Below are 15,726 nucleotides of genomic sequence, written 5' to 3' on the forward strand. Positions count from 1 at the left end.
CGGTATCAGGGAAAGTTATGGAGCAGATGATATTGAGGGAGATCACACGACACGTGCATGGCAATAAAGGGATCAGACCCAGCCAGCACGGGTTCACCAGGGGCAGGTCGTGCTTGTCCAACCTCATCTCCTTCTATGACTGGGTGACCAGACAGGTAGATGAGGGAAAGGCTGTTGATGTAGTCTACCTGGACTTCAGCAAGGCCTTTGACACAGTCTCCCACAGTATTCTCCTAAGGAAACTGGCAGCCCGTGGTGTGGACAGGTTCACTCTTCTCTGGGTGGAGAACTGGCTGGAGGGCCGTGCCCAGAGGGTAGTGGTTAATGGAGTTAAGTCCAGCTGGCGTCCTGTAAAGAGTGGTGTCCCCCAAGGGTCAGTTTTGGGGCCCATCTTGTTTAATATCTTTATTGATGACCTAGACGAGGGAATTGAGTGTACGCTCAGTAAGTTTGCAGATGACACAAAGCTGGGAGGATGTGTCAAACTGCCTGAGGGTAGGGAGGCCCTTCAGAGGGATCTGGATAGGCTGAACAGCTGGGCTGAGCTCAATGGGATGAGGTTCAATAAGACCAAGTGCCGGGTCCTGCACTTTGGCCACAATAACCCCATGCAATGCTATAGGCTTGGGGCAGAATGGCTTGAAGAATGTAGTGAGGAAAAGGACCTGGGGGTGTTGGTTGATGCTCGGCTCAACATGAGCCGGCAGTGTGCCCAGGTGGCCAAGAAGGCCTGTATTAGAAATAGTGTAGCCAGCAGGAGCAGGGAGGTGATCATCCCCCTGTACTCAGCTCTGGTACGGCCGCACCTCGAGTACTGTGTTCAGTTTTGGGCCCCTCACTACAAGAAGGACATTGAGGCCCTGGAGCGTGTTCAGAGAAGGGCAACAAAACTGGTGAGGGGCCTGGAGCACAAGTCTTATGAGGAGCGGCTGAGGGAGCTGGGATTGTTCAGTCTGGAGAAGAGGAGGCTCAGAGGAGACCTTATTGCACTCTACCACTTCCTGAAGGGGGGTTGTGGTGAGGAGGGGGTAGGCCTCTTCTCCCTGATAAGTAATGACAGGACGAGAGGGAATGGCCACAAGTTGCGCCGGGGAAGATTTAGATTAGACCTGAGGAAGCATTTCTTTTCTGAAAGAGTGGTCAGGCACTGGAATGGCCTGCCTAGGGAGGTGGTTGAGGCACCATCCCTAGCGCTGTTCAAGAAGCGTTTAGATGAGTTGCTAAAGGACTTAATTTAGTAGTTGGGTAGAGATAGTGATAGGAGGATGGTTGGACTAGATGATCTTATAGGTCCTTTCCAACCTTATGAACTTATGAACTTATGAACATCTTTTTATAGCACATACAATTAAATTGTTCATTAAATTGTTTCTTTGCCTTGCAGTACCTGCAGCTGGCACCTGGTAGATAAGAGTGTTTCTGTAACTTAGCAACCTTCACTTAGGAATCCAGAGCACTGTGACTGACAGTGTCTGCAGTTCAGCAGATGTCCAAAGCATTGAGAGGTGAATCGTTCCCAGCTCTACAGTGACACAACAGTGTGGGTCGGACAGTAAGAACAGCAATAACTAACTTGTACACAGGGCTAATTTAGGAAGTTATTATTGTTCCATGTTAAAGAAAAGGTCAGGATGTGAGACAACAAAACTGAAATACAAACATAGCAAATCACTTCCATTTCAGCCATTAATACACAACATTTGTTATCATTAGGCTCTAAGCAAGGAAAAAATAAGGTGCTTTTTGTCTCTACCTGAGAGCTGTTTAATTTATTTCCCCCCTGTCCTGTTGAGGAGGGGCAGTGAGAGAGCAGCAGAGCCAGGCAAGGTGAGCACAGCACATCTGGGGTTGCTGAGTTCCGGGGTGATTTTGGGGCCCCAGCCTTTCAGCACAGTGTCTCCGTGTCCATTCCCCTCTGCAGGACAGCCCGGCTCCACCACCCCTCAGGCAGCCCCTGGGAGCTCTGTGCAGGCACCGCATGGGGCAGCATGCATGCAGGGCTACGGAGGTGTGCCCCCAGCACAGCCCCTGACTCCTCACATCCTCCTTCCTACAGCACCTACTTCCTCCCTTTTATTTCATTTTCCTCCTCAACACAGTGCCCTCTGCATGACCTGTGAGCTCTTTTCTCCCCAGTATGGCAAATTCCCATTGCTTGTTATAACGTAACGAGCAACTTTCTAATTTGGTGCACTATAAGTCAAAACAATTTATATGCAACCCAAGAAAAAGTTTCAGGATAAGCACAATTGGATTCCTTTTGATGAACTAATCTATTGGTCCTTAGGCTAAAACGTGCATCCCTTTTGCTAATCCAGCCTGTATCACCTCCACAGTGCCTGCTGGCATCTCATTTCTCTATAGATACAGAGATAAGAACAGAGGCTGCGTGAGAGTCAGCACTGACCCAGAATTCGTATGGGCTCCAGGAGATAGAGAGCAGCGTGATGCCTCAGTAGAAGCAGACAGAATCCAAACGCATGTTTAGGAATAATAACCAATAATATTTATTACACACTCACACATATAAATGAACAGCAAAAAAATGTATCAATTAATAGAAATAAATAAGCATTTTAAAGGTGAAAATGCATAATATGAGCCTGCTACAGAAACAACAGTGAGTCATTTGTAGAGAAAGATGAGAAGTTAATCCCTCCTGAAATGTGTCCTTGCCATCATTTTCCCCACTGCATCCTTGAGTTCCTGGTTCCTCATGCTGTAGATGAGGGGGTTCAGTGTTGGAGGCGCTACTGAGTACAAAAATGACACCACCAGGTTCAGGGATGGGGAGAAGAGGGAAGGGGGATTCAGGTAGGCAAAGAAGTCCGTGCCCACAAACAGGGAAACCACGGCCAGGTGAGGGAGGCACACGGAGAAGGCTTTTTGCCGGCCTTGCTCAGAGGGCATCCTCAGCACGGCCCTGAAAATGTGCACGTAGGACAGCACTACGAATACAAAGCACCCAAATATGGCAAGAACACTTACCACAATAAATCCAGTTTCCCTGAGGTAGTCTGATTGCGAGCATGAGAGCTTGAGGATCTGTGGAATTTCACAAAAAAACTGGTCCACGGCATTGCCCTGGCACAGTGGTATAGAAAATGTATTGGCAGTGTGCAGCAGGGAAAAGAAAAACCCAGTGCCCCAGGCAGCTGCAGCCATGGTGGCACAAGCTCTGCTGCCCAGGAGGGTCCCGTAGTGCAGGGGCTTGCAGATGGCAACAAAGCGGTCATAGGCCATGACTGTGAGAAGGGAATACTCTGCTGAAAACAAAAATAAAAAGAAAAAGACCTGTGCAGTACAACCTGCGTAGGAGATGGCCCTGGTGTCCCAGAGGGCATTGGCCATGGCTTTGGGGAGAGTGGTGGAGATGCAGCCCAGGTCGAGGAGGGCGAGGTTGAGGAGGAAGAAGTACATGGGTGTGTGCAGGCGCTGGTCGCAGGCTACGGCAGTGCTGATGAGGCCGTTGCCCAGGAGGGCAGCCAGGGAGATGCCCAGGAAGAGCCAGAAGTGCAGGAGCTGCAGCTGCCGCGTGTCTGCCAATGCCAGCAGGAGGAACTCGCTGATGGAGCTGCTGTTGGGCATCTGCTCTGCTGTTCCTGGGCGTGGAGTTGCTGTTAGGAGTGCAGAAGATAATGACAAATCAAGACCATCCTCAGAGACAATCAGTTTCCACATCCCATACCATTACCCCATCTGCACTCAGAGCTCTCATTCCAAACTCTGTGCAATTAGGTTTGGAGAGGGAAGGCTGAAAGCATCTTAGGAGACTGTTCACAGAACGGCAGATTGAGAAAGGAGCAATGCAGGATTCTCAGAGATGTTGCTATTTCCCAGCTCCTTTCAGATTCCTGCCTCCAACCCTTTCCCCTTCCCTAAGAACAGCAAATGGAAAATCCCTGCCTTGTCTCTCCTCTTGCAAAGCACCCTTGGAAACATTCTGGGGTGCAGTGGAGCTGTGATGCCCCGCCCCAGACAGCAGCTGTGGCAGCAGAAGTCCCCTGCCCTGCCCACACGTCTCCCCACAGCACCCTGGGCAGCTCCCCGGGCAGGCTGAGTGCTGAGCCTGGCAGGCGGCAGAGTCCCTGCCCCGGCACAGCCCCTGGGGCACAGCAGGGACCCTGCTCTGCACGACAGCCCTGGGCACCCGGCTGCACCCCCAGCAGCACAGCCTGCAGCCGTCCTGGCACACGCAGCCCTCAGGGCTGTGTTCTGAAGTTGCAGCAGGGAAGCCCTCAGATGGAGCAGGTCTTTTTCCATGAGAAAGAAACACAGAGCGATTGCAGCCTGAGCCGCCATGAGATAACCCCGATTTACTGATCCCTCCAGGAAAAGCAACTGCATTGCCTGAAGCGAGAGACTTACTGTGTTAAAGGCTGTGAGTAATGCTGCTCCAGTGAGCTCACAGCCTGCTCACATCCCACACATCCTGTAAGTTCCCTCTCCTTTCTCTCTTCTCCCCGTCACCTGCAGATCATGCCCCCAGCATTAATACGTGGTGCACAGAAACTGCTCCCGGGCACAGCTGTTTCTCTGCAGCTCTGCCCGCTTGTATGAGCTCCTTGTGTCCCAGGGGACCAGCCCAACTCAGCGGGAGAGGATGTGATTTTCTTCTCCCCATCTCCCTGGAGATGTCCGTGAGTCTCCATGGCCAACAGCTTCTGAAAGGCTGCTGGATGATCACAGAATCACACATAATGGAGACGTAGAATGGCTTAGGTTGGAAGGGGCATTAAAGTCACTCACTCCCAACCCCCCTGCCATGCGCAGCCTTGCCAACCCCCAGATCATGTTGTCCAACAACCCATCCAACATGGCCTTGAATGCCTCCATGGATGGGGCATCCACCACCTCCTTGGGCAGTCTGTTCCAGAGCCTCACCACCATCCATGTGTAAAAATTTCAGGAGAGTCACTTGCTCACTTACAGACAATTGCTGATGAACAAGGTGCCTGGGGTGCTCCTAGATGTGGGCAACACTGCCTGCAAGCTGTGGTAGACAACCTCAGAGATAGCCACCTCCTTTCTGAGCATTATCTGGGGGCCAAATGTGAATGGAAGTATTCTTGGCCATCCTAAATTACACCAGAGCTCTGATTTTAGGACACCTGAGAGTATCATTTTTCACCTGTCCCCTTGGAGCATGCCGAGTTATACCGCTGACCGAATGGATGAGCTCAGCGTAAGAGCCAGGTCATTGTCTCTGCTCCATCTGTGCCATATTCTGGAGTTCAAGGCATTACAAAGCTAGGACACACCTACGCTCCTTCAATGATGGCACCTGAGTTTGTTCTGGGCTCTCTTTTGAATGGCAGTTCCCTCGGGTCTCCAGCACACCCACAGCCAGCTGGCAAAATGCAGCACAGAACCTTCAGGAAAGCCATGCCCTAGGAGTGTTGGTGCTGTCTGGACAGCTCCAAGCCCCACAATGGCTCTATTGCCCGCGTGCCACCTTCTGAGCACCACTACCATTGTGTAGACACAGGATCCAGCCAGGATACATCCAGTGATGCTTTGGGAATGGAAAGCTTTCTAAAGTGTCTTTACACTAATGAGAACACCAAAACTATGAACTCCTTGAGCTAGAAATCTTTTTGCATTTGCAGACCTAGGATCTTCTTGGATCACAGAAACATGGCAGGATGGTTCCCACCTGTGAAGCTATGAAAAAGAGGGATAAGGACTCTTCACAGGGGGTGGTCAAGGAAGACAAGGATAGGCTACTGCTCTCTATGTGAGAGCACACTGAGCTCTGCCTGGAGAGGGCAGAGGATCCCACTGTGAACTGATGGAAATGGCTTAAAGAGGAGACCAGCAGTGCCTGTTACTGGTTTCCTGATCAGGAAGAACAAGAGGAAGGGGACCTAAAAAGACAAACAGGAGCCTCACATTTTGAGGCCCTTGTCACAGTCAGGGGCTATACTCACTCCAGCATCTTCTGGAGAGACAGCACAGCAGAGCATAAGCCATCCAGAAGATCCCTGGAGAGCACAGCTGACAGCTTCATGACCAAGCTAAGAAGAACTAAAGAGAAGAGGTGCTCTGCTGGATCTCATACTCACCAGCAAGGAGGGTTTGTGAGGAATGTGAAGGTCAAAGGCGTCCTGGGCTGCAGTGGCCATGGCATGGTGGAGCTCAGGTGTCTGTAGAGAGGGCAAAAGAGAAGCTCACAACTTTGGGCTTCAGCAGAACACAGCTTGGCTTCCTCAAATGTCTGTGGGGTACGGGAAGGCAAGGTAAGGCTCTGAGGGGAATAGGATAAAAAAAGGTGTTATCGACCTAAGGACCAGAACTTCCAAGTAGAAAAAGTCCATTCCAAGGAAGAGAAAGCCAAGCAGCAATGTCAGAAGTCCTGCAGGAATGGGAAAGATCGCCCTGATCAAACCCAAACAGAGCAATGCAGAGATTTTTCCCAGTGTTCTTGCTGAGATTAGTTTAGCAAAGCTAGAGTTCCACTGCAATTGAACGTGTCCAGGCATATCAAAGGGAGGGAGAGCTTAAAGAAATGTGTAGGCAAGAAAAGGAAGGCTAGGGAGACTGTGGGCCCACAGTAGAACGGGGTAAGGAACCTGGTGAGGCTGGACATGGAAAAATCACTGATACTCATTTCCTTCCTGATCTCACTGTTTATCAGTTGGATTGGGCCTCTTGGTAGCCTAAATGCCAGAGACAGTTGGGAAATGCTGATGCAAGAAGAGGTGAACTCCTAAGGAAACAGGATCCAGAGTTGGAAGAGACTGACAGAAATCACAGACTCCTTGAATGGCTTGGGTTGGAAGCGGGGAAAGCAATACCCAGAGTAGTGCCTTCCCATTTCAGATGCTCGAGACAAGAAAGATGTCAGCAAGCTGAACGGGGCTTGGGAAGGCTCAAACAAGAGGACTGGGTTTGAACACTTCATGTGTGAGGAGAGGCTGAGGGACCTGGGCCTGTCCAGCCTGGAGAAGGGAAGGCTGAATGGAATCTCACTGCAGCCTGCCAGAACCTGGAAGACGTGATGGAGAGCACAAAGCCAGGCCCTTCCCCATGGTGCGTGTTGAGAGATAAAAGAGAGGTTTGGCCTGTGCTTCAGAAAAGCACCTTTTTCACACCCAGCTGATACAAGAATTGGTGCATGTCATCCAATGAGGCTCTGCAGTCTCTGCCCATGGAGGCTTGCAAAATTCATCAGGTTCATGGTGTGTCCCTCTTTCTGACAGGTTGGGCTGCAGACATCCTCCAGGTTCTCTTCCAGCCTGGCTTATCTTGGGACCCTATGGATGACTGCTGATGGGAAGAGAGCAGATGTTTACAGGGCATGAAGCATCCTGTGCTGTATGTGACCATCTAAAACAAGATCTGAGGAAATGAAAAGAGTACACAGTGTGACTCAGTCAGTGCAAACCCTGAGGGCTGCCACTGGCAGTTCTGGGCAGGATGTTTTGGGGGCACCGGGCTCTGTGCAAGGCACAAATGGATCTTCTTTCCTTTTTGAAAGATGCTAATGTCAGTAACACTGCAAAAAAAGAATAAAAAAAAAAAAGACCACAAGTCAGGGCATGTTTTCAGCAGGTCGTCTGGACACATGCTCTTCCCACTGCTCTCCAGATTTCCCCCATCCCTTGCTCGGTCTTCACTCAGATACCTCCCAATTCCCTGGCTGCTTCGTGACCATCAGGGAGTTTGGAACTTGCTCCATCCATCTGTCCAAAGTCAAATGAACTCTTCTGACAACTCCTTAACTGTATTTATATCTATCCCTTCCTATCTCTGTCTAACTCATTTCTTATACAAATGTTCCCTGTGAAAGACAAGCTTTATGAGATGCAGCTTGGACATGGCATGCAGTTGAAGACTGTTTTACTGTTCATTCAATTGCATCGTGTTCCTTTCTGTTTGTTCACAAAAAAAAAAAAAATCTTTCTTTGTCCATGTGCAGCTGGTTCTCTAAGGAAAGCAAGATGGAGTCCGTGCAAAGGAGGTTTAACACTGAGAGGGTGACTTCAGAGGAAAAGGCATGCATTCCCTATGGGGCCAATGTGAGTAGAAATGGGGTGGGAAAGTTGAGGAGGATGTTTGTCTGCACAGTATCAGAACATTCGGGGACATCCTGGATCAACATCCATTGCTGAGTGCCGCTCCAAATTCTTTTTGAAGCCAGACTGTAATTAAATAAACAATTTGGCCTATTAGATGTTCATGAGCCTCTTCATCTTTAGACTGTCTCCAGACACTTCTCCAACTTGCTGTACAAGTTCTGAACACTTGAAGAAGATGACAGGAAGGCACAGGGCACACGAGGGCTCTTTAGACTGTAATGGGCCCCAGGGGAAATTAGCTGCTGAGTCCATCAACATCCAGTGCAGAGAGAAGTTAGCAGAAAGAGCTCAAGAAGTTAAAGTCACAAGTAGCAGTGACTTCGGAGTAATAATAGGCCCCACGGAGGGCCATTATCAACACAGCCTCGCCAGGGACTTGTTGGAGCAGATCATTGGAAGTCATGGTTACAGGCTGACAAAGGGACTGTGATGGTGGCTGTGATGCTGAGAAAACCCTTTGTTGTCTCACGAAGCAGAAAGGCCGAGCCCTGATCCCCAGAGCATTGGAAGGGAGATCCTGTCCCTCATGTTGGCTCAGGGACCTTCCTGTGGCATAGGGATGGAGGTTTGTGTGATATCAAGTGAAAGACAAGCGGACATCAGCTCTCTGTGTGGGGTGCAAGATGTTGTGAGGCCCAAGTCCCACATGGGCAATGTGTCTCATCACAGGATTTGGATGTGAGAAGGGCCCAGTCTGAACAAGCAGTAGTCAACCACAATGAACCTTTGAACTTCAGATCTCTCGGGCCCGAGGTGGAGGCACCACAGCCTCACTGGGAGAGTTTGGCTCTGGGGATGCCATGTTTGATGCTAACTCATGTGCAGAGCTCCTTTCCTGCAGATCAGCCCCCAGTCTGTATTGATGTGTCATCACTCCTTGTCTCTCCTTCACAGCACTGTGACTCTGGCATCTCTGTGCTGTAACTCCAACATCAACACACTCCTGCCTGCTGTGACAGCCCAGTGACTCTGGCATCACTGTAATACAGACCACTGCAACAACTCAGTAATTCTGACATCACTGATGTCCATACCACCAAGACTGTTGTCACATGGCTCTTGTCACTGAGCTTCTGTGCACTGAGACAGCACAGTGACTCCAACATCACCGTGCTCATATCCACTATCACAGAATCCTAGAATATCCTGCAATAGAAAGGACCCACAAGGATCATTGAGTCCAAGTTCTGGCTCTGTGTGACCATCCAAAATAACAGACCATATGACTGAGGGTGTTGTCTTGCTTCTTGAACTCCAGCAATTTTGGTGCTGTAACCACTTCCCTAGGAGGCCTCTTCCAGTGCCCTCCTTTGGACACTCTCCAATAGTTCTATGTCCTTTATGCTTTGCATTGCCCAGAAGTGCAACCAATGCTCCAGGTGAGGCCACAGCACCGCAGAGCAGAGCAGGGCAACTGCTTCCCTTACCTGTCTAGTACTGCTGTCCTCATTGCTCCTCAAAGGAAGGTTGGCCTTCCTGGCTGAGTGGGCACACTGCTGACTCACGTTCAATTTGCTGTTGATCAAGACTCCCAAATCCCTGTCAGCAGAACCACTCTCCAGTGTCCCATGCCCTACTTCTGCCCCTACCCAGGTGCAGAATCAGGCACTTGTTCTTGTTTCACTTCAAGTGGTTGGTGATTGGCCAGCTCTCTAAGTCATCCACATCTCTCTGCAAGGCCTATGCACCTTCAGTGGAGTCAACAGCTCCACCCGATCCAAAATCATCAGCAAATTTCCTGAAAAACTCTTCTAGTTCTTCATGTAAGCCGGTGATGAAAACATCAAAGTGAAGTGGCTCTAAAACACAGCCCTGGGAATCCCTGTTAGTGACCACTTGCCAAGCTGATGGAACCCCATTTACAATACCCCACTGGGTTATTTTACTGACCCTTCAGCCAAATGCTCACGTATCACAGTGCATTTCCATCTCTCCATATGCCAGACCATTTTTCCAGAAGGATAACGTGAGAAACAAATGCTCTACTGAAATCCTAACATATAACATCAACTGGCTTCCCTTGATCAACTACATGGGTGACCGTGTCACCAAAGGACATGAAGTTAAACAGGATCTTCCCCTCGTGAACCAGAGTTGGCTGTGACCAAAAACAGCTGTTTTTCAATAACTCCCTACATCACTTTAACCATAATTTTACCTGGCACTGAAGTGACACTGACAGGTCTTAATTGCTGGGGTCTTCTTTCATGCTCTTCTTTAAAACTGGAACAACCTTTTTTGCCACCTTCCTGTCAACTGGGAACAGACATATCCTTAGGCTTCTTCTGATGCCTTTAAAATGAGAGCCCAGAGCAAACTCAAGTGTCATCACAGAAAGAATGGAGATGTGTCATAGCTTTGTAATGCCTTCAACTGCACAGTATGCCACAGATGGAGCAGAGAGGAAGATCCGGCTCTTCTTTTGTGAGCTCATCCATTTGGTCAGCGGAATAACACTACATGCTCCATGGGGATAGGCGCAAAAGGCACAGGGTTCTGGTGGCGTTTAGGATGGCCAAGCATACCTCCTTCTGGCTCCAACTGATGCTCAGGAAGGAGGTGTCTATCTCAGAGATTTTCCACCACAGTTTGCAAGCACTAGCACACAGCACCCCAGCACCCCATGCACCTTCATCATCACTGAGTAGTGTGTGAGCGACTGAGTTACTGCTGAATAAAGACCAAGGATTGGATGTGGGGCTCACAAGCAGACACCTCATTGTACTCATCTGAGCTCAACTAAGAGGATTCCAGAGTGCCAGAGTCCAGTGGGGAACTTAATCCAATTTCAACCCCAGGGTTTCCATCAGTGGATGAGGTGCCTAACCCTAGAGTTAGGATGAGAGTATCTGATAGTAATAGGACAAATTTCTGTAAGCACCATCCAAACATGGAGAGATTCAAGGCCAGGTTGGATGGGATCCTTGGGAACCTGATCTAATGGTTTACAAATCTGCCTGTGGTTAGAGGCCAGAACTAGGTGATCTGTAAAGTCCCCTCCAACCTGAACCATTCTATGATTGTGTAATGTTATGTCTGCACTGCCTGAGCTGAATCACTGGGCTGTATAAGGGAAGCCAACCCCTCCCTGTCCTGATCTGTCCCCTTAGTCATACATGCCACGAGCAGAGGTTTCCAGATTGGACATCTGCTTCTCTCATGTGCAGAAGTGTCCAACCATGCTCCTGGAATCCAGTGGACATGTGGTGATTAACTGATCTGACTTGAAAGTATGTATTGCAGTGATGATCCCGCTGCCTTTCAGGAGCTGTCAGCCCTGGAATCCCCAGGACATCTCAGGGGAGATGACTGGGAAGAAGAAATCACATCCTCTGCTGCTGAGCTTTGTGGCGCACCTGGGACACATGGAGCTTTTATGAGTGGGCAGTGCTGCAGAGAGACAGCTGTGCCCAGGAGCAGCACTCGTGCAGCACACAGCAGGGCTAGGGACTTGAACTGCCCGTGAAGAAGAGAGAAGAGAAGGAAGAGAGCTTTCAGGCTGTGTGGCACATAAGCAGGCTGAGAGCTCACCACAGGAACAATTCTCACAGCCCTTGGCAAGGTAAGTCTCTCACTGCAGGCAAGGAAGCCACTTTTCCTGGAGGGTTCACTAAATCTGGGACATACTATTGCATGTCAGGCTGCAGACTGTAAGTTTCTTCAACAGGGAATAACCTCTGCTCCAGCTGAGGGCTTCCCTGCTGCAGCATCAGAGCACAGCCCTGAGGGCTGCTTGTCTGAGTGAGCTGCACTGCCAGCTATCTGCCCCAGGCCAGGTCCTGCAGCTTTTGGAGCAGCTAGTGCTCCTACTGACCTTAAGCTGAAGGCTGCAGGACACAGCTCGCTTTATAAATGCTCACTGATAAATAGCAAGGCTATTCAAGTTCTGAGTGGCTAAAGAACTTCTCTACCCTTTTGGAATCTCTGATGTATTATCAAAAAGCTGGAGGCCCTGCACTTAGGACACAGCTGTGAAAGTTAAAGGTGCTTACATCAGATGTGGTGTTTTTTTTTTTTATTTAAACAGAAGTTTCATGGCTACTTTGAATCATAAATAAGATCTGCTTCTAGTAGCTGACCTGTCTTCAGCTTCTTTTAGTCTTGTAGCCTTGTCTGGGGCTGTTTCAGTAACAGCACTTTATGGTCCTATGTTATTGTACAAAGCTGTTGTTTTAAGCTTCTGTCTAGAAGAGTTGTTACATGTTCCAGACAGAAGTCTGGCAGTCAGAAAAAAGAGTTAAAAAAAAAAAAAAAAAAAAAAAGCACTGTGAGCCAATTTACCAGGAATTACCAGGTGTTCAGGTAATGAGAGCTGTAGGTCAAACCTCTCTCTCTCTCTCTCTCTCTCTCTCCATAAAGCCTCAACTCCCCTCTCCTGCCCCCAGCACCCCTCCTAACTTCCACTTTGGCCTTATCTAATCAGGACTATCCTTCTGATACGAGGGGGCAGCTCCCACCAATTGTAAACGCCTCTGGATTTTCCTGTGCAAAGCCACTGTCTCCCTGTAGATACCAAGTGCCATCCCTGGACGACTCCTGTTCCTCACAGTGCTCCCAGCACCCGAGCCTGCCATCTCCAGCTCCCCATGCTGTACCATGTGCTGAGCACCCCCTTGGGAACAAAATTTATCAGCACCTTCCAAACCAGCTCCTAGAAGTGCACATCCATATACCAAGATGGGTGCTACAAATGGCCTTCCCTCAGGAGAAGAATGTCTCAAATGAAAGCAAGGCACACAGCAGAAAACTTCCCCCAGCATCCCAGCCTTGCCCAGCCACACTTGTCCCAGGACGGCTGCAGGCTGTGCAGCCGGGTGCCCAGGGCTGTCGTGCAGAGCAGGGTCAATGCTGTGCCCCAAGGGGCTGCGTGCCGGGGTAGGGACTCTGCCGCCTGCCAGGCTCAGCACTCAGCCTGCCCAGGAAGCTGCCCAGGGGCAAAGAGCTCACAGCTACTCTGCACCAAAGGGGAATTTCCACAAGGAAGACCAATACTGGGATTTTCTGCTGTGTTTCCTATTTTCTGCTTGTAGGGAAGTGTAAAGATGTAAAGTGAGAATCAGAACATCACATATCATGTTTGAGCACACAGCTGAGAGTCCTAAAATGCTTTCAGTCTCTCTTGTTCTTATGAGCGTGTATTTTCCTTGCTGAACCAATTGAGATTCTCTTATGTTCCCTTTCTCACTTGCAAACATGAGCATGCACCTACACAGTGCCTGCTAACAGGATGGGTTCTGATCAACAAATAGGAATGCATTGCATCTGAGCTGGTGTCTGTAGGTTCAGACAGGAAAAAGATGAGGAAACACTTTCCAGGTGAAAAGTCTGCAGGCATGAGAGATATGATCGGGGAATGAGAGAAAAATAATAGCTTAATCTTTTGAGAGGAAGAATTTCCCAGAAGAAGACATACAACTGCCTTTAACGTGGACACCTTCTTCTGAGCAAGCCCCCACCCAGAAATGCCTTTGCCCTCACAGCATTTAGATCCTCTGCAGCCAGAGCTCCTTCAGAGCATAGGAACATCTACTCAAGCATGTGTCCGGCACCCTCTGCAGTGCCTGCAGATGTGGGCAGTGCAGTCTGTGAGGCTGGAAAAGAGTTGGCTTTCCCTTAATGAGAAGTCATTGTTAGGATGCATCTCCCTGAGGCCCTTCGGAGCTGTGATCTGACCTTCAGGATGCAAATCTTTCCCATAGCCTGAAGAACAAAGTCGAGGGAAGAAGCAGAGTGATGCTATATGCATGGAAATGCTGTGGGGTTGGTGAAATGGACGTTAGGTGTCTGTTTTAAGAAGCGCAGTGATGAGGTCTTGCTCACATCCCTTGAGAAAGGGTGGGCGTTGTGTGATGAGCAGTCGGTTCCTCTTCTCTCAGCAGGGTCTGGCTTCTTTGGAAGGTAACTTGTGAATGCACTTGCCTTCCATCTCCAATCTGTGCTATTTCACAGCAACTGGAAACAAGCCCATGAGCTCCCCTTATCCTGCACTAAGCAGCAGTGAATCTCTTTGCCTCTCAGGTCTCAATCACACTGAGTGTGATTTCACACTGAGCCATTCACACTGGGTACAGCAGAAGTGCTCAGGATTTCTGACTTCACTGAGCACCCTTTGGGCATCATGAGTAGGATGAAACCATAGGAGAAAAAGCATCCCTAAGACTTTGGTTTTCAACCCACACATTTCTTGTGTCAGTTGTACAGATGCCTACAATTACTTTTGCATTAGAAGTGATTTCAACTGACAAATTCTAAAAGAAAATCTGTGACCACAGTACCAACACATTCCTCACAGGGACGTGGTTGTTTCCTTGAGAGAAGAAAGGCAGAGGCCTTCATGGCAAACTCAATGTCATGAACTGTAGCTTACATCACTGACCTCAATGAACATTTCCCCCTTGGAAAGACCTGTCTCTAACTTTCATACTCCTTGGACAGGTCCTCATGCCCACAGGTCCTGATACCCAGAAGTGCCAAATGCCCAACAGCAGCTCCATCAGCGAGTTCCTCCTGCTGGCATTGGCAGACACGCAGCAGCTGCAGCTCCTGCACTTCTGGCTCTTCCTGGGCATCTCCCTGGCTGCCCTCCTGGGCAACGGCCTCATCAGCACAGCAGTCATGGTCTATGACTGCTTTGTTGCCATCTACAAGCCCCTGCACTACAGGACCCTCCAGGGCAGCAGAGCTTGTGCCACCATGGCAGCAGCTGCCTGGGGCACTGGTGTTCTCTATGCTCTGCTGTACACTGCCAATACATTTCCTATAGCACTGTAGCAGGGCAATGCTTTGGACCACTTCTGTGAAATCGCCCAGATCCTCAAGCTCTCATGCTCACAATCATACTGCTTCCGGGAAACCGAAATTATTTATTTTACCAAGATGGGTGCTACAAATGGCCTTCCCTCAGGACAGGAATGTCTCTATTGAAAGCAAGGCACACAGCAGAAAACTTCCCCCAGCATCCCAGCCTTGCCCAGCCACACCAGTGCATGCTCCAGGGCTGCAAACTGCCAGAGAACAGCCTAACACAGTGCTGGACCGTGAGGTTAAGTCCCAGCTTTTCCCAGACAGAAGTACAGATGAGCACCTTTTGGTTTTGGTGAACTACTAGGATTCAGCAGTCATCCCCACATCCACCTCACGCAAAGCCATATAGCCAACTATGAAGTTCTGCTCTTGCACTGTGGTTAAGCTGATGGTCCTTAGAAAGTTTTTCCATGTCCATTAATGGATTCACAGTAAGTCAGTCCAGATGTCCTTCCAAAAATCATAACTGATATGAAAAAAAAGTGCATTGTGCATCACAGTGAGAGGAGTTACAGCAGGAGTACCGGGAAGGTTAAGTTGGCAGCGCAGTTCTCAGCATCCTAGCAGAGAAATGGGAGAGAGAGCCAGGGGATGGCAAGGCAAGTAAAGAGCAATCAATTGCAAGGCCAGTTCTGCTCAGATTATGTGATTTATTGCCTAACCTCATCTCCAGCCAAGATGAGGAGCAGCTATGATCATAAGTAATACCCCTAAACTTGCCCCAAGCTGTCTACATCTTAAATCACCACTTCCTAAGTTTTCAGCTGAGTTCTCCCTCGTGCAATGCAAGAGTCAGGGCTCAGTAGCCTATTCCAGCTCTGGATTTCCAGCTCCACTCAGG

General features: G+C 49.3%; 1 protein-coding gene across 1 annotated transcript; it reads right to left on the reverse strand.

Annotated features, from left to right (window-relative positions):
• Positions 1-2,649: 2,649 nt before the first annotated feature.
• On the reverse strand, positions 2,650-3,588 carry LOC136057431 (olfactory receptor 14C36-like). The gene has a single exon (XM_065750152.1). It carries the CDS (start codon positions 3,586-3,588, stop codon positions 2,650-2,652), a length of 939 nt encoding a protein of 312 aa, XP_065606224.1.
• Between the last annotated feature and the right edge of the window lie 12,138 nt (positions 3,589-15,726).

The sequence above is a fragment of the Cyrtonyx montezumae genome, unplaced genomic scaffold (assembly GCF_038088225.1).
Source record: "Cyrtonyx montezumae isolate F1298 unplaced genomic scaffold, pur_monq_1.0 scaffold_65, whole genome shotgun sequence".
NCBI classification, from domain to species: Eukaryota; Metazoa; Chordata; class Aves; order Galliformes; family Odontophoridae; genus Cyrtonyx; species Cyrtonyx montezumae.